The sequence below is a fragment of the Lissotriton vulgaris genome, chromosome 6 (genome assembly GCF_964263255.1).
Source record: "Lissotriton vulgaris chromosome 6, aLisVul1.2, whole genome shotgun sequence".
NCBI lineage: Eukaryota > Metazoa > Chordata > Amphibia > Caudata > Salamandridae > Lissotriton > Lissotriton vulgaris.
In genome coordinates this window covers 1,155,095,999-1,155,117,432 of record NC_141694.1, presented here as the reverse complement: position 1 = coordinate 1,155,117,432, position 21,434 = coordinate 1,155,095,999, and the positions used below count along the sequence as shown (strand labels likewise).

The 21,434-nt window shown below is 51.1% G+C and overlaps 1 protein-coding gene across 8 annotated transcripts in view; it reads right to left on the bottom strand.

Moving 5' to 3' along the window:
• Positions 1 to 21,434, bottom strand: part of MAP4K3 (mitogen-activated protein kinase kinase kinase kinase 3) — a 1,209,829-nt gene that overhangs the window by 64,542 nt on the left and 1,123,853 nt on the right. For all 8 annotated transcript variants that reach the window (XM_086927230.1, XM_086927231.1, XM_086927232.1 and 5 more), the window contains one exon: positions 17,732 to 17,787. In XM_086927230.1, the coding sequence (XP_086783356.1) occupies positions 17,732 to 17,787 (56 nt within the window). The remainder of the gene's footprint in view (positions 1 to 17,731; positions 17,788 to 21,434) is intronic.

Here is a 21,434-nt window from a genome sequence, read left to right as displayed (position 1 = left end):
AACTGAAAATGCTCCTGCCATACCGTAAATCGCAGGTAATGGCGGTGGGCCGGCAGGAGGGGGATATGGAAATACGCGTCCTGCAGGTCCACCGCTACTATTCAGTCTTGCGGGTCGAGGGCAGACAAGACCTGAGCAAGTCTGAGCATCTTGAACTTCACCTTCCGGAGGAAGCGATTGACGTTCTGATGGTCTAAGATGGGACGCAGGCGTTTGTCCTTCTTTGGAATCACTTCTGGCATCGGAACGCGCTGTGTCAGAACGGTGTTGGAACGCGCTTGATGCCCCCTTGGCCATGAGGGCCGTAACTTCCTGCTGGAGAAGTGCCATTTTGATCCCCTGACATGCGGTGATACTGTGGTGGCATGGGTGGGGGGGGGGGTTGTCTCGAAGGGGATGGAGTAACCCCTTCGGACAATTTGCAGAACCCACCTGTCCGATGTGATAGTGCGCCAGTGGTGGAGGTGATGGCGAATACTGCCACCCACTGGCGTCTGGTGGGCCTGAAACACCAGACTAGGAGGGTTTGGAGGTAGTGGCAGTAGGGGGTGTGGTCGGTTTGGACTGACCCGCACACTAGCCCTGTGATCTGACTCTGCAGGTCCCACGTCCGTGGCTGCGCTGTGACTGTTGCTGCGCAGACCTGTGGCTCTGAAACTAACGTGCTTGGACGCCCCTTCCTTGACCACGAAAGGAGCAAAAAGCAGAAGCGGAAGGAGTGCATGTGGCCGCACGTCCAAGGACTTGGCCGTAGCCTGCAAGTCCTTATAACGCTCCAACGTGCAATCTGCCTTATCGCCCAATACGAGTGCCATCAAAGGGCATGTCCATCAATGTGTTCTGGACATCCCCAAAAAAGCCAGTTGTTCTCAGCCAGGCGTGACGGCGTAGCACCACTGCCGTGGAAATCGCCCTGACCAGCGAATCAGCTTCGTCAAGACCACAATGGATCGTGAACTTGGGTGCGTCTCTCACCTCAGCAATAGCCTGGGAGAGTACTGTCTGAGCCTCCACCGGACACTGAGGCAGAACTTGTGCAACCGTATCCTACACAGAATGGGAATAACGGCCCAAGAGACATGCAGCGTTCACAGACCGCAGTCCTGAACTGGCGGAAGAAAAAATCTTCTTCCCAAACTGCTCCAGTTTCTTGGGATTCCCTGTCCGGTGGTGCGGAAGGGAACGCGATCGGAGACGCAGAGGCTTGGACAACCAAGCTCTCAAGAGTAGGGTGTTGGGAGAGGACAAAGGGGTCGCCCGGGGCTGGGCGATGGCGTCGGGCCACGTTCTTATCTACAGGAGCCCCTGTGTTGGGCCTGGACCAGGTGCCTAAAAGAACGTCCGAGGGTGCATCATTAACGGGCAGCAGTGGCTCTGTTGAAGAAGACGCCGGCCGAAGCACCTCTGTCAGGAGGTTAGTCCTGACTGCCACGGTAGGGAGCTTGAGGTGGAGAACCTCGGCTGCCCTACGCAACACCATAGAATAGGAGCAACCCTCCTCTATAGCAATGCTAGAAGGAGACAGTGAGCCAGGTTCCGGAGTATAATCCTGGTCACCTGCATCCCCCAGGTCTTTATCCCAGTCCAGGTCTAACTTGCACTGGGCTGCGAGAGGGTCCTCAGACCCCTCCTAGTCCTCCACATCCTCCACATGCTGAACAGGTGGAACATAAGGAGGTGTTTGAAGAAAGATAGAAATTCCCTATCGGCGTCCGTTGACACCCTTCCGGCGCCGTCTCCATGTCAGGGAGGAAGCAAGGGACGGCTTCGGCTGGGACTGCGGTGGTGGCGGCGCCATCGACGGAGGTCGTACAGGGCCAACCGACATGGACGGGGATCCATGGGGGTCTTTCGGAGTCGAGACCGGAGCCGCCGACGTCATTGGGCCGGAGCCGGCAATGTCTAAGCACAAGGACCCACCGTCAGGCCCACTGGGCCGTAAGGCGCACTGGCGGGCCGGACCGTCCGAAGACACGTGCCACTGCTGACAGAACTCCTGCAGCTGGGCCGGAGTCTTCAATGGACCCGGAAAGGAAGGATAGGTCATCAGCAACTGTGGAGGCTCCACCAGAGCCGCGCCGTCTGCACCCTCAGCAGCAAAGGGCGAGGGGAAGGCTAAAAGCGACGGCTCTTCTTCGACTTCTTGAGCTTCGTCTTAACTGACTCCGAGTGCGAAGACTTGGAATGCTGGTGATGGCTCCGCAGCTGGTCCCTTGACCTCCCACGGGACCTGGAAAGGCGTGGCAGCCACTTTTGGGACCGCTCCTGCAAAATGTTCGGAGCCATGGCCTGGCAGTGGGGGAACGACCCAAAGTCGTGGTCGCGCCCCAGGCAGTAGAGACACTCAGGGCGCGGGTCCATCACCGACATTGTGCAGGGACAGGCTGCGCAAGACTTAAAACCGGGCAGTCCTATGCACCTGGAGTATAAGTACTCAAAAAACAGAGACAAAAAATACCCAAAAACTCAGTCAAAAAATGACTGGGGATACCGCTCTCTTCGGATCTGCACTTGCTGACGCGGAAAAAGAAAGAACGTCCGCGCGAGTGGGTGCATCTAAGTGGCTCCAGCGATGTCATCTGGGCAACTACGACGCCAACGACGTACGTGGAGCTGTACGACGATGCCTACCGACGCGCAGGGGTACTGTTGACGAAAACTTTCCGGATCCAGTCTGAAGCCTGGGGATAGTCTACGGTAAAGGAATCTAACACTAACGTGTCTCTTTCAGATATCGGTCAGCAAAGAGAGCCAGGAGCAAATGAGGAAGCGATATTAGGAGGCAACATTCTGTCTGAAATAATGTCAAAGAGAGGTTGAGGTATTTTGTGCACACCGAAGAAGAGATCCAGACCTGCTTCATAAGGATGCAGAAAAACAGGAAAGCAATTTAGCATTCTGGGTGGTGTTACATAAAGCAAATACAACAAGATGATGGATGGATTGCTGAAACTTTTCAACCACTCACCCCTAGTCAAGAGATCTGGGTTTAATCCATAGTTCTTTTGTTCACTACGCACCCCCCCCCCCCCCCCCCCCCCCCCCTCCAAGTTTGGACCCAGCCGTCTGCAAATTAGTCTTGACACTGATCCTCGTGGGAACCGTTCAGCCCGAACTGCTAGGCCAGGTCCACCCTGTACCGGAAACAAGCATCCTGGGACCGGTTACGGGGCATCACCCCTCATTAGCCAGGCTAGCTAGAATCCAGTTGCACAGCGAGCAAGGGGCCCTCATTTAGGCATAACCTTGGCCACTTGGGGCGAACATAGCAAACACAACAAGATGATGGACGGAGTGCTGAAACGTTTCAACCACTCACCCACAGTCAAGAGATCTGGGTTTAATGCACAAGTTACTTACCTTCGGCAACGATATATCTGTAAGAAACTGTAGTTAGTATTAGATTCCTTACTTTAGAATATCCCCAGGCGTCAGACTGGATCTGGAAACTTTTGCGTAGCAGTACCCTCACGCATCAGTAGCAGTACAGTTGCACATCAGTAGGCGTCGTCTGCGGCTCCGCATCCGTCGTCGGCGCCGGGATGATGTCGCCGGAGTACTTAAGACGCCACCCTTGCGCGCTGACGTCAGAAACGCAGAGCCATGATAAAAACTAACACTGGTGCCATGAAACGAGGGCCCTGAAAGGGGATAACCTTAACCCTAGATATTGGTTTGCAGAATGGGGAGGATGGGTGGGGCGGTAAGGAATCTAATGCTAACTACTGTTTCTTACAGATATATCGTTACCGAAGGTAAGTAACTTATGCATCTGAAAGAAACAGGTTAGTATTAGATTCCTTACCTTAGAATAGATACCCCAGAAATACCAATCCCGGTGGTGGGTCTGCGAACCAATGATTACACCAGAAAGTCCTGGAGAACGGAACTGCCGAAAAAGCCATCTCTTCGGACTTGGCTGTCCAGGCAGTAGTGTCTTGCGAACGTGTGCAGCGAGGCCCACGTAGCTGCCTGACAGATGTCCTGCAATGGGACTCCCCGGCCCAGGGCAGTAGTAGCCACCGTGGCCCGTGTGGAATGGGCACAAAGCTTTCGAGCCAGAGAGTAACAAGCCTTGATGTACAAGATGACCCATCGAGAAATGGTTTGTTTGTGCACTGCCCGCCCCTTCTTAGCGCCCACGTAACCAACACAATGTTGGTCATCCACCCGGAACTGGCGTGTGCGTTCTAGATAGAAGGAGAGAGCACGTTTTGGGTCCAGACGGTGGAGCCTCTCTTCCTCTTTCGAGGGATGTGGAGGCGGAAAGAAGGTGGGCAAAGTGATGGACTGCCCGATGTGGAAGGCTGTGACTACCTTGGGATAGGGGGTTTAGAATAAAGGGCCTGGAGCTCACTCATTCTCCTAGCAGAGGTGATGACAACCAGGAATGCAGTCTTAAGAGTAAGGAGAAGAAGAGGACAGTTATGAAGATGCTCGAAGGGAGCACACATCAGATAGGTCAGAACCAGGTTCAAGTCCCACTGAGGCATCACAAAAGGAACAGGAGGGAACATATGAGTGATGCCCTTCAAAAACCTATTTACAACTGGGGACCCGAACAAAGAGGGCTGATCAGGGAGCCTTAAGAATGCGGAAATGGCAGAGAGGTATCCCTTTAGAGTGCCCAGAGCGGAGAGAAGAAAGAGGAGAACCTCTGAAAGAGGGGCAGAAAGGGGATCCACCGCCTTTGCTGTGCACCATGCCACAAATTTGTTCCACCTGCAGGCATATACCAATTTTGTGGAGGGACGCCCGGCTGCCAGAATCACATTACAGACTTCAGGAGGCAAGCAAAATGGCCTCGACTGCTGCCGCTTAATCTCCTCGCATGTAAGTGGAGACTGGACAGGTTCGGGTGGAGGACCGTCCCCTGCTGCTGCGACAGAAGGTCATCCTGAAGGGGCAGACGAATCGGGGGATCGACAGATATGCTGAGTAGCTCAGGATACCAGAATCTTCGTGCCCAGTCCAGAGCCACAAGGATGACTTGGGCATGTCGCGCCTGATCTTCTTCAGCACTCAGGGCAGAAGTAGTATAGGCAGAAAGGGCTACAACAGACCGCAACTCCACTCGCGACGAAACGCGTCTCCGAGCGAGTGCCGCCTTGGAAATTCCAACGTGCAGAACTGATGACATTGCGCGTTCTCTTCTGTGGCGAATAGATCTAACCATGGCTCTCCCCACTGCTGAAAGAGTCCTTGCACCACGTCCGAGTTCAGATGCCATTCGTGATCCATCATGCATTGATGGCTGAGTTTGTCCGCCCTGGCGTTCAGGGAACATGCCAGGTGTTGAACCACCAGGGTCATGCCCTGATGTTCCAGTCACTGCCAGAGGCGCAGAGCCTCCTGGCATAGGGTCCAAGACCCCACCCGCCCTGTTTGTTGCAGTACCACATGGCGGTGGTGTTGTCGGTGAACACCTGCACTACACTCCCCCGGACAGAGGGGAGGAATGCCTTCAGTGGAAGCCGGATCGTCTGCAGCTCCAGAAGGTTGATGTGGAGCCGGGTCTCCGCCGGAGACCAGAGAACTCTGATCTCCGCCTCTCCCTTGTGGCCACCCCAGCCCTGGAGGGACACGTCCGTCACAACTACGTGCTCCGGTTGAGGTTGGGAGAGGGATCTGCCGCTGACCCAATCGCGGTCCGTGAGCCACCACTGCAACTGTCTTGCAGTGCCCTAAGAGATCAAGACATGGTCGGACAAGTTGCCATGATGCTGGGCCCACTGAAACTTCAGGTCCCACTGCAGAGCCCGCATCCGCCACCTGGCGTGATGCACCAGAAGGATGCAGTAGTCCATCAGCCCCAGAAGCCGCAGCGTCAACATGACTGAGACTCGGGATAACGGCTGAAAGATCGGCATCAGAGCCTGAATATCCTGAACCCGCTGTTCTTGAGGATAAACCCAAAATTGCGCCGAGTCTAGAACCGCTCCAATGAAGAGGAGCTTCTGAGAGGAACACAGGTGTGACTTCGGCACATTGATGGAGAACCCCAACAGGTACAGGAGGTCGGCCGAAGTCTGGAGGTGGCTGACGACTGTCTGGGGGAAGCCCCCCTTTCAACAACCAGTCGTCGAGGTAGGGGAAGGCTGAAACCCCTAACCCGCGAAGATGAGCTACGACCACCGCCATCACTTTCCGGCCGAAGGGGAGCACGGTAAACAAAGTGCTCGTGGCCTACCGTGAACCGCAGGTAGCACCAGTGGGCCGGCAGGACGGGGATGTGGAAATAAGCGTCCTGCAAGTTCAACGCTACCATCCTGTCTCCCGGGTCCAGGGCAGCTAAGACCTGAGCCAGTGTCAGCATCTTGAACCTCTCCTTCCGGAGTAAGCCGTTGACGTTCCGCAGGTCCAAGATAGGGCGTAGGCCCCCTTTTCCCTTCTTGGCAACCAGAAAGTAGTGGGAGTAACAACCACACCCTACTTCTGGCCCAGGAACGCGCTCGATGGCCCCCTTGGCCAAGAGGGCTGTAATTTCCTCTTGCAGAAGATTCAAGTGATCCCCGACACGCAGTGGTACTGCAGTGGCATGGCTGGAGGGGTCGCCTCGAAGGAGAGGGAGTAGCCCCTTCGGACGATTTGCAGCACCCACCTGTCCGATGTGATGTCGCGCCAGTGGAGGCGGTGATGGCGAACCCGGCCCCCCACTGGCGTCACGTGGGCCTGAAAGCTCAGACTAGGAGGGCTCTGAGGCGGATTCCCAGTGAGTCCTTTGTATCCAGCCCACATGAGATGGAATACCGTGCCGCATCTCGACCCTCCGCAAGGGCTTGGGCGAGTTTAGTCTGGGCCTCCTGCGGACATTGTGGCAGCACGTCCGAGACCGTGTCCCACAGAGAGTGGGTATAACGGCCCAAGAGGCATGCGGTGTTAACTGACCGCAACCCTAGTGAGAACATCTTCTTACCATACTGTTCATACCTCTTGGATTCCTGGTCGGGGGGAGATGTCGGGAATGCGGTCTGGGAGTTAGAGGCCTGTATGACCAGACTCTCTGGAGTGAGGTGGGTGGACAGAAAGCAAGGGTCGCTCGGGACCGGGCGGTGGCGTCTGGCCACTTTCCTATTTACAGGGGGACCTGTAGCGGGCCTGGACCAGGTGCCAAGAAGAACGTCAGACAAGGCCTCATTAAACGGCAACATAGGCTCCGAAGAGCTTGCTTGCGGTTAAAGGACCTCAGTGAGGAGGTTAGTCCTCGCGGCTGTGACGGGGAGTTCAAGTGATAAGGCCTTGGCCGCCCGCGTCAACACCACACTATAGGCAGCCCCCTCCTCCTAAGCCACGGTAGGAGAGGAGACAAAACAAGCATCTGGCGAAGTGTCCAACCCCCTGGCATCCCCTAGCTCACCTGCCCAGTCCTGATAAGACTGGCACTCACGTGCCAGAGGGTCCTCAGACCCCTCCCAATCCGCCTCGCCACCCATCTCCTGGTACTCCGGGTAAAATGATGGGGCCGGGTCATAGAAGAAAAAGTCTTCTCTCTACGTCGAATGCGGCTTCGAGCTACGCCGCTCCGGCGTCGGAACCGGGTTGAGGGGGGACCGGGGACGACGTCGTCCGTGGACAGCGCCAAAGGTGACACCCTAGGGGTCGGATGACATGTTTCATGGCTACACCCAGACCATATGATACTTGCCTATATCTAACACCGCAAACACAATAGGATGATGGACCGAGCACTGAAACTTTTCAGAGACTCACCCCCAGTCCCTTTAAAATCTGCGTTAAATCCATCATCATTCTTTTGCTTACTTTGCCACCCAAGTTGAGACCCAGCCAAGTGTATGCCCATATGTGGGTCTCTTGCTTGCTGTGCCACTGCATTCAAGCGAGACTGGCTGATGAGGGTTGATGCCCTGAAACCGATTCCAAGATGTTTGTTTCTGGTCCAGAAAGGACCTGGCCTGGCAGTTTGGCCTGGACTGTTCCCATGAGGAGCAAGGTGAAGACTGATTTTCACATGGCTGGGTCCAAACTGGGGTGGCATAGTGAGCAAAAGAATAAAGGATCTGAAAGAAACAGGTTAGTATTAGATTCCTTACCTTAGAATGTCCCCAGGCTTCCGACTGGATCCGGAAACTTTTGTGTAGCAGTACCCTCACGCGTCAGTAGGAATCGTCTGAGGCTCGCGTCCGTCGTTGGCACGGGGATGACGTCGCCGGAGTACTTAGACGCCGCCCTCGCGCGCTGACGTCAGTTCCTATTTTTTTTTTCGCGCCAGCATGTGCCGATCCAGAAAAAGTGGTACCCGTAGTCAATTTTTGACTAAACTTTTGCGATCATTTTTGATCTTTATACGAAGTCGAACGACTCCGACGGAGCCGGTAGGGATGCTCGGGCTCAAGCCCTGCGTCGACTGCAACCGACTTATGTCGGTTACCAACCCCCATCGCCGGTGTCTTTATTGCCTGGGGTCCTACCACAATGAGAAGTCGTGACCCGACTGCTGGGCCTTGACGTCGAAGGCTAGGCGGGAGCAGTCCCGCAAGCGACTCGAGCTCCGGCGGTCGGCCCGCGCCGTTCGAGGCTCCGTTCCGGAAGGAGGTCGAGGGACCGGTCGCGGGGCCGGAGTCATCACGGCTCGGAGGATCGACACCACTCCTCGAGCTCCAAGTCCTCAGGTAAGAGGTACAAGAAGTCAAAGAAGCGACATCGCTCTTCCGACACCCCCCGAAGCTCCCGCAACGCGGCCGGGGGTTCGGGTGACACCGCCCACACAGTTCCGCCGGAGCCGCGGGCATCCCGGCCTGCTTCATACCCGCCGGTCCCTGGGCAGAACGCGACACCGGAGGAGATCGAGGCCTTCCCCACGGCTATGAGGTTGCTCACTCCTCCGTCGGGTTCCGTGGCGCCTACGGGCCAAGCGGCCCGACTGGGAGCCCAAGCAGGCAGGGTGCTTCAGCCCCGGCGCCGTCGGGTGCTTCGGCGCCGTCGGGTGCTTCGGCCCCGTCTGCGCAGGGCCCCACTGGATCCGGTGGAGAGCTAGTGCCAGGGAAAACGTTGCTGGATCCAATCTGGCATCTAGGAAAATTCATAAAGCAAGAAGCGAGGAAGTAACACCTCACTCGAGAGCCAAAGAGGCCACTCTATTCCTGGTCAAATGATACCTGATCTTTTAATATCATCCTTTTTACTCAACTTTGATGTATGGTCTCATATACAATACAATCCACCTGAAGTCTGTTTGCTTATCAACACCCCCCTATAGGTCTTTTGGTTTTAACATGTGAAAGCTCAAACCTAGCAGGAGTCTAGGCACTGCAACATTTCCACCATCTTTGAGGGAAAGGGGAAAGAAAATACAGGCAGAAGTGTCTTGCAGGGCTCTTTGGCAAATGCAGGTTACAGATTTTAGGCTCAACTTATTCTCAACACTACTTATGTACACCAAACTCTAATACACTATTCTTGTAAAACCTGGCATCAAAATTAGTTAATGCCAGTTAGCTGCAAAGAATAAAATAGGTAGCCAAAACCTTTTTCTGGCTCATTTGCAAGAAGAACAAGTTAGCTACCTTTGGTAAAAATCTGTCTGGCCAAAACTCTAGATGAATGCAGAAGATTCCTAACTTTATGAATATTCCCCTAAGAGTCAGACTGGATCTGGAAACTTTTCAACAGTACTTTTGCACGCTAGTAAGTGTGTGGGGGGAAATCATGAGAATGGAGTGGTTCTACGACCTCACCATGTAATATACTTACAGACCTCTTCAGGACCTATAGGTTTCATTTGTTAAACGCTAAACTCAGGCTTACACATAGGAAATGGTGTTAACCATTTATGCAGCACCCAAACAAATGAAGAAATACACGAGTCATTCAACAAGTTCAACACAAATTCATAAGAATAGGCTGTATTTTTTTGTATTTTAAGACACCGCAACAAAAAAGATCCACTGGAGGTTTCAGAGATACAGGAATTACAAGCAATAGTAAATATTCACTTTTTCACTTACCTGCAAAGAGGTTTTGGCAAACTAAACACATTTGGCACTTAGAACCTTTTTCTGTAAAACTTAGGTAAGTATCAATGCAGTTACTTTTAGTTACTATGCCTCTCAGAGCTACGAGACTGAGTGGAAACAGTTGACCTCATTCAGCCTGCATTATGAAGTTGCTGATGTCATTCTCAGAGCACCCGACATATTGATGCTTTAGAGGCAAATTTGTCTGAAGTTTTCTATTTGTTTTATCCATTGCCCAATGTGAGGAAAAGGGGTGTCATACATAGTGTGGTTGTGAGACCTCACTACGTATTACACTACGAACCCTTCTAGGACCAGTCAGGCTTCATTTGGCAAACCTTAGCTCAACCCTAGGCAGCTTGGTTTTGAGCAGTCACGCTGCAACAAAGGAACAAATGAACAAGGTACTTACCTTCGGTAACGCTTTTTCTGGTGGATACAGTATCTGCCTGTGGATTCCTCACCGTATGAATATCCCCTGCGCCAGCATTCAGTGGAAATTTTTCCATAGCTCTCCACGCTGACGAGGTTGTCATAATACCATGGTTCCGCACGAGACTCTGCATGATGTCACCGGATCCATAAGAGGACCACGTCGGCGTGATGACGTTAGTTCCACCCATTTTTTCCGTGCCACCGAGGCGAACAGGCATACTGACCATAGAGACAATGTATACATAGTACACAGTATTCACACAAATACACACAGTGTAAAGTGAAATAGGAAAGCAAAGAAAACAAACATTTCCTATAAGCCTATATAAAGGCAAATAGAGGCAATATAAAATGACAATATAAAACAACCATATTAACTAAAACCTCTTTTAAGGTATAAAAGGGTGGACAAAGGGGGGCGGGTGGGTCAGTGAGGAATCCACAGGAAGATACTGTATCCACCAGAAAAAGCATTACCGGAGGTAAGTGACTTGTTCTTCTGATGGATACATCTGCCTGTGGATTCCTCGCCTTATGAATAGAGTCCCACAGCAGTCCTGAGGAGGGCGTCCACCCTTCTATACCAAAAAGTCCTGCAAAACTAAGCATGCAAAATAGGCATCACTCCTCACTTCGGAATCCAAGTAGTAATGTTTTGCGAAAGTGTGGAGGGAGGCCCAAGTTGCTACCTTACAGATGTCCAACACAGGAACACCCCTGGACAAGGCAGAAGTAGATGATTTAGCCCTGGTGGAGGGAGCTCTAATGCCTTCAGGAGGCTCCTTACCAGCCAAAGCGTAGCAGATCTTGATGCACAAGATGATCGACCTAGAGTGCGCTTGTTCACCCCTTGCCCTACATACAACCAATGCAGCCCACAAAGAGCTGATCGTCCTGACGGAAGTCATTTGTTCTATCAAGACAGAAATCGCCGTCTTAGGGTATAAACAGTGATGCCTCTACTCCTCCTTGGAAGGGCGAGGGGGGAGGATAGAAAGTAGGAAGGGTAATGGACTGCCCTAGATGGAAGGGAGTTACCACCTTAGGCAGGAAAGCAGCCCAGGTCCTAAGGACCATCCTTTCAGCATGTATGGTCAGAAATGGAGGCTTTGAACCCAAAGCCTGAAGCACACTCACCCTCCTGGCCGAGGTGATAGCCACAAGATAGATTGTTTTGAATGTAAGCAGTCTCAAAGGACAACTATGCATAGGTTCGAACGAGAGACCCATTAAAAAAGTTAACACTAGATTCAAATACCACTGGGGCATAATAAAAGGAGTGGGAGGAAACATGTTAGTAAGCCCCTTAATGAACCTTTAAACTATTGGAGACTTAAAAAGAGACGGCTGATCTGGCAAACAAAGAAATGCTGATAAAACCGACAAATATCCTTTAACAGTAGCCACAGCACAACCCTGCTGGGCCGAATGAAGCGAAAAACAAAGAACATCAGAAAGATGAGCCTTTAATGGATCAATAGACTTCTCCCCTAACCATTTAACAAATTTTGACCACCTGTAGGAGTAGATAGACTTGGTGGAGTGTCGCCTGGCCGATAATATAACGCCCATCAAATTAGGCAGGAGAGAAAAAGAATTCAAGTTGCCCCGTTCAATCTCCAGGCATGAAAATGCAGGCTTTGGAGGTGGGGGTGTGGAACCTGCCCCTCCGACTGTAAGAGGAGGTCTACCATAAGAGGGAGACGGAGCGGAGGGTGCGACGAAAGGTGAAGAAGATCTGTGTACCACACCCTTCTTGGCCAATCCGGGGCGATCAATATAACTTGGGCCCGGTCTTGGCAAATCTTCCTCAGAACCAGAGGAATCAAGGGTATGGGAGGAAACGCGTAAAGGAGTTGTGAGCGCCAACTCAACTGAAACACGTCCCCCAACGCTCCCTGCCTCGGAAACTGCAGAATGACAGGCAGTGCATGTTCTCGTGAGTGGTAAACAGGCACATTTATCGAAAAACCCAATTTGTACAACAGCTGGGCTATTACCTGCAGATGATGACACACCATCTCTGCGACTCTGCTTTCAGTAGCCAGTCGTCCAGGTAGGGGAAAACTGGGAACCTCGACCTCATGAGATGGGCTGCCACTATTGCCATCACCTTTATGAAGACCAAACGAAAGGACCGCAAACTGGTAATGTTGTGAACCAACCGTAAATCGGAGACACTTTCCGTGCGACTTCAGGATTGGGATGCGAAAATACCCATCCTGTAAGTCGATGGGCACCATCCAATCCTCTTGCTGCAGAGCTTGAAGAACCTGCGCTAGGGTGAGCATCTGGAATCTCTCCTGCTTGAGAAACAGATTCAAGATTCTGAGGTCCAGGATAGGACGTAACCTGACATTCTTCTTGGGAATCCGGGAATACTGGGAGTAGGATTCCTGACCCCTTTCCTGCTCCGGAACCACCTCTATCGCACCTTTTTGTAACAGGGTAAGAACCTCCTTCTGAAGGAGAAGTAAATGATCCTCCGTGCAAAACCCCTGGCAATGAGGGTAAGAAGGAGGGAATTTCCTGAAGGGAAGGACTTACCCATTTTCTACCAGATCCAAAACCCAGAGGTCCGAAATGATTAACTTCCAATCCTGTAGAAAATGGGTAAGCCGGCCTCCCAATGGACCTACATGATCCAGGATGGCGGATCTAGGGCTGCTTTCCTGCATTACCAGGAGGGGTTGGGGAGGTAGAGGAAGAGGAGGAAAAAGGCTGACGTCCGGCTCCACGAAGGCAACCCCTGCCTTACCCCTAAAGGATTTGTACAAGGGGGTTTGTTGTTGCTGCTGCTGCTGCTGAGGCAGTCTGAAACTTCGGAAGGACGACTTCACATACGGTATCGTTTGTAACCATAACCTCTCACCTGAGTCTGCAGACCCAAAGACTTTGCCGTAGCCTGACTGTCCTTAAATCTTTGCAGGGCAGAATACGCCTTTTCTCCAAAACGTTTAGAGCCATCAAAAGGCAGATCAAGAAGGGCAGACTGCACATCAGGAGAGAATCCAGAAGACCTCAACCACGCATGCCTTCTTGTTACAATGGATGAACCCATCACCCTAGCAACAGAATCTGCCGTGTCCAGGCCAGACTGTATGACTTGGCGAGCTGCAGCCTGAGAGTCTGCCAACACCTCACTCAGATTTCCCCAGTCTTCCTCAGACAACTTAGGAAGAGCATGAATGTACCTACCCAAGAGACAAGTGGCATTGGTAGATTTCAGTGCCATGCTAGCAGAAGAAAAGACTTTCTTTGCAGACTGTTCCAGCTTCTTGGAATCTCTGTTAGCTGGAGCCTGTGGAAAAGCCCCTGTAGACTGCTTTGAACAAGAAGCCTGCACAACCAAGCTCTTTGGAGAGGGGTGAGAAGAAAGAAACACTGGATCCCCAGGAGCAGGTCTATATCTTCTGGACACTGACCTTGGAACTGCAGGAGCAGAAAGGGGATTGCGCCACACATCAAGGATCGGCTCAGTCAGCGCATCATTAAAGGGTAAGAGTGGTTCAACCACAGAGGACGGAGAATGCAGCACCTCTGTGAGAAGATTAGGCTTATACTCCACCTTAGGAAGCTGCAAATCCAAGAGTTACACAGTCTTCCTAATTAAAGAATGATACGGAGCAACCTCCTTTGAGGGGGAAGTCTTCTGAGAAGCAAAGTCCGACTCTGGAGAAGTGTCAAGTCCACTTGCCTCACACAAGTCTTAAAACACATCTTCTGTGTCATACACTTCTCCTTCTTCCCTCTCTTCATCATGATACTGTTCCTCCTCCAATAATCTTTGCGCTTCTCTCCTTGAGCGCATCTTCGGCTGTGGCGTCGGGGGCACCACAAGCGGCGTCGAGGGCTCCGGGAGTGGCGTCGAAGGAGGATCCAATGTAGTAACCGGCGTCAATCGAATCCGAGAAGCTTCATGAGATGGAGCCGGGGACTGCCCATACGGCGTCGACATCCTCAGAGCCGGAAAATGGCAGGACGGAGTCGCCGGCATGAACGGCACAATGGGGGCCTGAGGATACTGGCGAGGCACATTCAAATTAAATGCCAAAGGACCCATGAGACCTGAAGGTGCTCCAGAGGGGTAAGAGGCTCCGGCGAACATGCCATACATTGCATTCAGAAAATACGATGGATCCGAACCCGGCGCCAGAAACTGTGGATATTGAGCCAGTTCGGGATCCAAACGAGGCACCTCTGGAACCAGAGCCACTGGAGCCACAAGCGGAGCCGCAGGAGCCAAAGGAACCTCAGTATCAGCCGGATTCAAAACACCTTCTGGAGTCGGTGAGAATCTCGGCGTCAATGACTGCTCCAGAGTCCCCTTGTAAGAAGGAGAATGGCCTGGATTCACCTGAGGAGACACTGATGGGGAAGGAGAGACAAAGTCTTTTACTTGACGTTGAGGAGCAGGTGAAGGTGACCTCGACACCACAGTCTTCGACGACCGACACCGAGAAGCATGTCTCCTCTTCTTCTTATGCTTTCTCTTGGAGTCATGCGACGTCGATGACATGGACTTCGACCTTTTTCGACCTTTTATTTCTTTTCTTGCCTTAGCCATATACAGCTTCCGTTCCTTTAAAGCCTTCGGATTCATCGCCCTACAAGAAGACGATAAACACCAAAGACAGTCTTCATGCAGGTCAGTGATCGACATATGACCTCTGCATTCTTTACAGGGCTTAAAGCCCGACTTCCTCGGGGCAGACATGCCAAAACAGAGAAAGATACAATCAAAAAACCAAAGTATCCAGTGGAAAGTAAGGAGAGTCCCAGAAAAAACTGTTAGCGTCGACAGCGCGGAAAAAAGGTAACTGACATCATCACGCTGATGTGATCCCCTTATGGCTCCAGTGACGTCATGCGGAGTCACATGCGGAGCCATTGTATTGTGACGACCTCGTCGTCGTGGAGAGCTATGGAACAAGATCCGCGGAATGCTGGCACAGGGGATATTCATAAGGTGAGGAATCCACAGGCAGATGTATCCATCAGAATTATCACATTTAAACAGCACCAAAACAACTGAAGAAAGAAACCCAACTCTCAAGAAATCTGACACCAATTTATAAAAATAGCTTATATTTTTAAGATTCTATGGACACCAAGACGAATAAGACCCACTAGGGAGTTCTTCAGATCCAGTTTTACAAGGAACAATAAGTCATGACTTTTCACTCAACCACGAACAAGCATTGGCAAAGTCAACAAATTTGACACTTCGAAGCGTTTTCAACCAAACGTTATTTCAAGGATCAATGTGGTTACTGGAAAGTACAACTAAGATCCACAATGTGCAGGCCCAAGTGTAACACTGCCCTGCTGCTGTGACAGACGATCCTCCTGATGTGGCAGCTTGGGCAGAGGACAGGTGCTGATGCCCAGGCACCACACACTCCTGGCCAAATCTGGAGTCACTGGGATGGCTTGGGCCCAGTCGTCCTTGATCATCCTCAGAACTCAAGGCAGGAAAGGGAATGATGGGAAGGCATACAGGAGTCCTGATTTCCACTGTAGACTGAATCCATCTCCAAGCAAGCAAGAGCTACTTTGGGTACTCCAGCATGCAGAACTACTGACACTGCGCATTATCAGCAGTAGCGAAAAGATCGAGCCAAGTTCTCCTCCTTGCTGGTAGAATGCCTCAGCCACTTCTGGGGTTAACTGCCATTTGTTATCCGCTAAGCTCCTGCAGATAAGTTTGTCAAACCTGGAAGTTAAAGATTTGACCATCCCTTGGCTGTGCAGCCACTTACAGAGGTGTAGGGCCTCCAGGCATAGGGTCCAATATCCCACTCTGTCTTGCTTTTTGCAGTTCCACATGGAGATGATGTTTTGTTCTTGAGCACCTGCCCCAGCTTTTCTTTGATGGTTGGGCATGAAAGCCTTCAGCACCAAGCAAATCGCTTTCAACTCCAGCAAGTTCATGTGGAGACCAGGTTCCACCAGAGACCAGGTTTCTCTGATCTTCACCTCTTTCAGATAGCCTCCTCAACCAAGTAGTGATGCATCTGTGACCATCATCCGCACTTGGTTGGTGAAGGAGAGGGGCTTGTCACTGTTCCATTTGCAGTCCAGTAGCTATTACTGCAGATAACTTGCAGTCTCCTCCGAAATCTAGATACACTCCAACACGTTTTCCTGATGTGGAATTTCAGTTTCCACTGCACATCCCACAGGAAGCTAATATTCCCAGCAGTCTCAGTGTCAGCTGTACTGAGATCTCCGGCAGAGGCTGAAACATAGGGATCGTAGCCCAAATGTCCTGGACTCTCTGTTCCAGGGGAAAGGTATAAAACTGTACTGTATCCAGAATGTCTCAGATGAAAAGGAGTGTTGGTTAAGAGTCAGGTGGAGCTTCAGCTTGTTCATAGTGAACCCCAACAATGTGAGGAAGGTCAGCATCTTCTGGAGATAGTTGATGATTGCTTAAGGAGAGTAAAGTCTTAAGCAGCCAGTCGTCCAGGTAGGGGAAAAATGGTACACCTGATCTTCGGAGATGTTCTATGAACACTGGCATCACATTTGTGAACACCTAAGGAGGACTGGCTAACCCAAAGGGGAGCAATGCGAGCTGAAAAAACTCCTGGTCCACCGTGAATTGCAAGTAGAGTCTGTGGTCCTTCAGGATGGAAATGTGAAAATAAGTGTGCTGTACATCCAAGGCCACAGTCAGTCTCGAGGGTAAAATGGACCTGGGCTAGCGTAAGCATCTTGAATTTATCCTTCCGCAAGAAGGCATTGAGGTTTTAGCATAGTTCTATTTTTTGTATTCATTCTCGTTTCTGCTTAGTTGCATATTCATATACAATGTTTTTTTATTTGATGCTTTAGAAACGAGAAGCATATGTAACCAGGTCAGCTAAGTAACCAGGCTGGTTATGTCTCTTGAAGATTTCTTTATTAATAGGGTTATTCTCGCAATCATTTGTAAGGCTGTAATAAGTCAATTGCTTATTATGAGAAACACACCAATTTTAAAGTCCTTCTTTAATGTAACCAAGTGCATGCTGCATTAAGGTAAGTAAAGGATTCGGTATGCATAGGTTTACATGTTTAACTCAAATTCAGTTTAATACAAAAGAGATCGCACTTGAAATCGGTTAACATTTATGTGGAAGTCTTATAAACTTGTGGCGTACATTAGTTATTTAACCCCTTCCACGCTCATGACGAGCTGGGCTCGTCATGGCGTAGCCTCCTTGCACGCTGATGACGAGCCCAGCTCGTCACGTAAAGTGCGGTTTTAAAAAACTCAGCACAGGAGCGGAATTGCGCTAGCGCACATGCGGTTAAAGAGCATTTAATCAAATTACCTGTCAGATCCCAGAAGCCTGAATATTCTCGTACTGTCCGATATTTCTTGTGTGATCTGTTTGATACAAAACAATCACTCATTCATGGATCAAGTTGACAGCTTTTTACATAAAAAATAGAATGATGTACCTATTTTATTAAATAAACTCTTGACATATGCTAATTTAATTACAAAAGCAGACCCTTTGCTTCTGAAGTAACTATCACATTAAAATGTGCAGACATTACCACAGAAAACTAATCAGCAGTGGTGGATTAATGGTAAACTAAATTTAGGTTGACTGCCTGTGTAATGACATGCATGAGTTAAACACTGTAGGCATATATTGCACCTAGAGACTTTTGCAGAGATGTTTATTAGTTCAAGCATTTTTATCTATCACACGTTCTTAGTCTAAGTGAATCCACCCAAGTTGAAGTAGTATGCCCAAACATCAGTCTAGAGCGCTTTGTGGCACACGACTCAGACTGCATCTCATGGATCAGGTTCAAAAAGTCCCAAACAAAGTCTGGGCTTGCTTGTGTTCCCTTTGACAGGGAACAAGGCTAGATGTTCAGGTTTGATTGCCCATTGGGAAACCGCCAAAACTGTTGTGTGTGTGTGTGCGTGCGTGTGGGTGTGTGTGTGTGTGTAATTGGGCCTGGTCTGTGCACAAAGAAGCTTTAAAAATTATGTAATAAAATATGACAGAATACAGTGGTGAGGCATACTACCTAACCTTAAGGACCAGCCTCCTTCTCAGAATAATATGGGAATATTGGGAAACCGAGGACCAGGAAAAAGGTTGACTTGCAAAGGATGATGCAATTTGGCCACATGGAATAAGAACTTTACTTTCCATGTTCAGGTCAACATTCATAACACAAGACTGCATCACTGTTTCAAAGCACTACATTTCTTTAAACCACGTGCCAAACAAAAAGAGTTACTTACCTTCAGTATCAATATTTCTGATGGATACATAATATTTGCCCACATTCCTCTCTTTACGATTTATCCTTACAGGCTTCAAACTAGATAAAAAAATCTTTTCCATAGCAACAGGTCTTCAACACTGACAGGTGGCGCCATGCAGCTCCAGCCATACCGCCTCTGGACATGATGACACTGGAGTATATAAGGTATCGACAGGTATGCTGGTGTAGCTTTCAGCACATTTTCTGTGCATCGAAATGGCTTGGAGAGAGGAACCAAGATAGCAACAACAGTGAAATATGCAGCAAATGTACGAGTTACTTACCTTCGGTAACAATGTATCTGGTAGGGACTATTCTAGCCGCAGATTCCTTAACGTAGAATTATCCCCAGGCGTGAGACTGGATCCAGAAAACTTTTTTGCCACAGCATCCCTGCGCGCCGGGGGGACGACACCACGTAACTCCGCCCTGACGTCGGCCGCGTTCGTGACGTCAGCAAGGAAACATAAGTCCCACCCGGCACGCCTACGTCAGTTTTCTTCGGAGAACTTTTCCTCGCCACAACGCGGAGCCATCACAAACAAAACTGTGAGAATACTGGAACAGTGTGCCAAAAAACAGCAAAACAGAAAGGGAAGAAACGAATGGTGAGGAACAGCACCATCCAGAATAGTGCCAGGCACTACGGCACCAAAAGTCATGGAATGAAAGAACAGAGCATAGCTACTGTAATGCAAGCCTACAAACAAATACAACAGCCTCCCCGGGGGGGCAGAAAGCATGTGAAAAATTGCACAGCAGACTAATAAGTCTGCAACCACCGCCTGGAACAGACAAGGGTACCAAGGCCAGAACAGAAGAGTAACGACAATTCAACACTAGCAGGGAGAAACATCTCCTGAAAAGAGATAAGGGGTGAGACCCAGCCAAGGGACATCAACCCCAAGGACTACAAAGGATTCAGAAGTACAAGCAAGAAAAGGAAGAAGGGCAAGAGCGAACACCACAATGGAGACCAAGGTACAGGGGCGCAGAAGTACCCATAAATTCATCAACCAATCTCCAAAAAGGAAGGAATGGAGCAACAACAAGGCGAGCATTCCCCTAGGGAGGGAGTAAGAAAAGGGCACTCGCAGATGACAACCACCCGGAGGCAGGCGAATGCAGAAGACCAAGACGGGACCTCGCAGAACGGGGAGCAAGAGCGGGTTGTGAAGGAATCTGCGACTAGAATCGTCTCTACCAGATACATCGTTGGCAAAGGTAAGTAACTTCTACATCTAATAGAGACTACTAGCCGCAGATTTCTTAACGTAGAATAGATACCCTAGCCATACCCAAGGGGAAGGAGGGTCTGGCTGAGGACCCCCCCAGTCTGAACAACATAGGGCCCCAACAGGGGATGAGCTTAGGGACAGGGAGAAGACCAGTCCCCCCTCTCAAGCAGAAGAGACCTCGCCCTCTAGGAGGAACACCGACCCTACAGGGGATGTGTTAATCAGACAAGAGAGGCTGCTCAGCCCCCACCAGGAGGAACTAACCCAAGACTCCAAGGAGAAGATGTAGAAACCAAGACAAAGGTCTCCGTCGGAAACACATACAGTGAGGAGGGCAGCCGAACCTATCACAGCTTGAAGTAGACTGCCAAGATAGGGCGCCTCAGGCAACAAAGGAACACGCGAAAGAAAGACGCAGTCTCACAGGGCTCTAGCAGAAGCAGAAGCGCCAAGGCCCCCGGCCGTAGACCAGAAGAGCAGGCAGACGCAGCCAGCCGCTGACAAGCGCCACCAAACTGAACTTCCAAAAGGTTGTCCATAGGAAATGGAGTGACAGGTTCGCCCATCCGCAGAATACCAGCGGCTGTGGAAATAGCTCGAACAAAGGCAACAGTAGCCTTAGTAGGGCGCAGCGGAGGAAAAAGTAATTCCTCCGTGGGCGACAGCTGCAGACTGAGCTGTCCGTCCCCAAGTCCAGAGGGAAGCGGCCAGCCCCGGAATAGTGGGGGATCCACAGATGAATGGGGAACCTGAGGGCCCTCAGGGGAAGGCGGAGAGGCTGGTGGAAAAGCCAGCCGCGAGCCACGGAAAGAAGGGTTCAAAGATTTAGGCCATGGGACAGCGAGGAGCCCTCCCTGGAAGATGCCAGTAAAAAGGCAAAAAAACGGCGCCCTGTCTCTGACGTTGGCGCGGCTCCGTGGAGTCCGGCACCTGACCGGCCCCGGAGTGGGTATTTGCACCGCCGGGTCAACCTCAATGCCACCACGTGCTCCCCAGGAGAATGAGGCAGGGTCGACGCCGGTACATCGAAGAAGCGACACCAAAAGGGCACCTGCTCGGCCTCAGACGGGGCAGCCGCCCGCATTGAGGACCAAGAGGGACTCGGAAAAGCACCCCAGGTCCCAGCTTCCACCCCTGACTCCACCGGAATCGGGGAGGAAGGCTCCCGGCACCGAAACGGGGCCGGCTCGGCCTCTTGTGAGGCAGCTGCCTGCTCAGAAAACCGAGGGGGACTCTGGGGCAAGACTGGATTCCCGGCGATCTCCTGCAACACCACAGGGAGCCCAAAGGGATTTGCGGCGAGGCAGGGATGCCAGGCGCCAAAGAGGGGAGCCCCGAAGACACACCTCGATGACACCATCCTCCTACGACCTGAAGCTGAAACTTTCTGCGTCCCCGCGGGAGGCAAGGGATCCGCGGACGTCTCAGGAGGTGGAGGAGGGGCCAAAGACGTCTCCTGCGCCGCAGTATAGGCTGTCATTTGGGCCCTAGCCGCCCCCAACGCCGG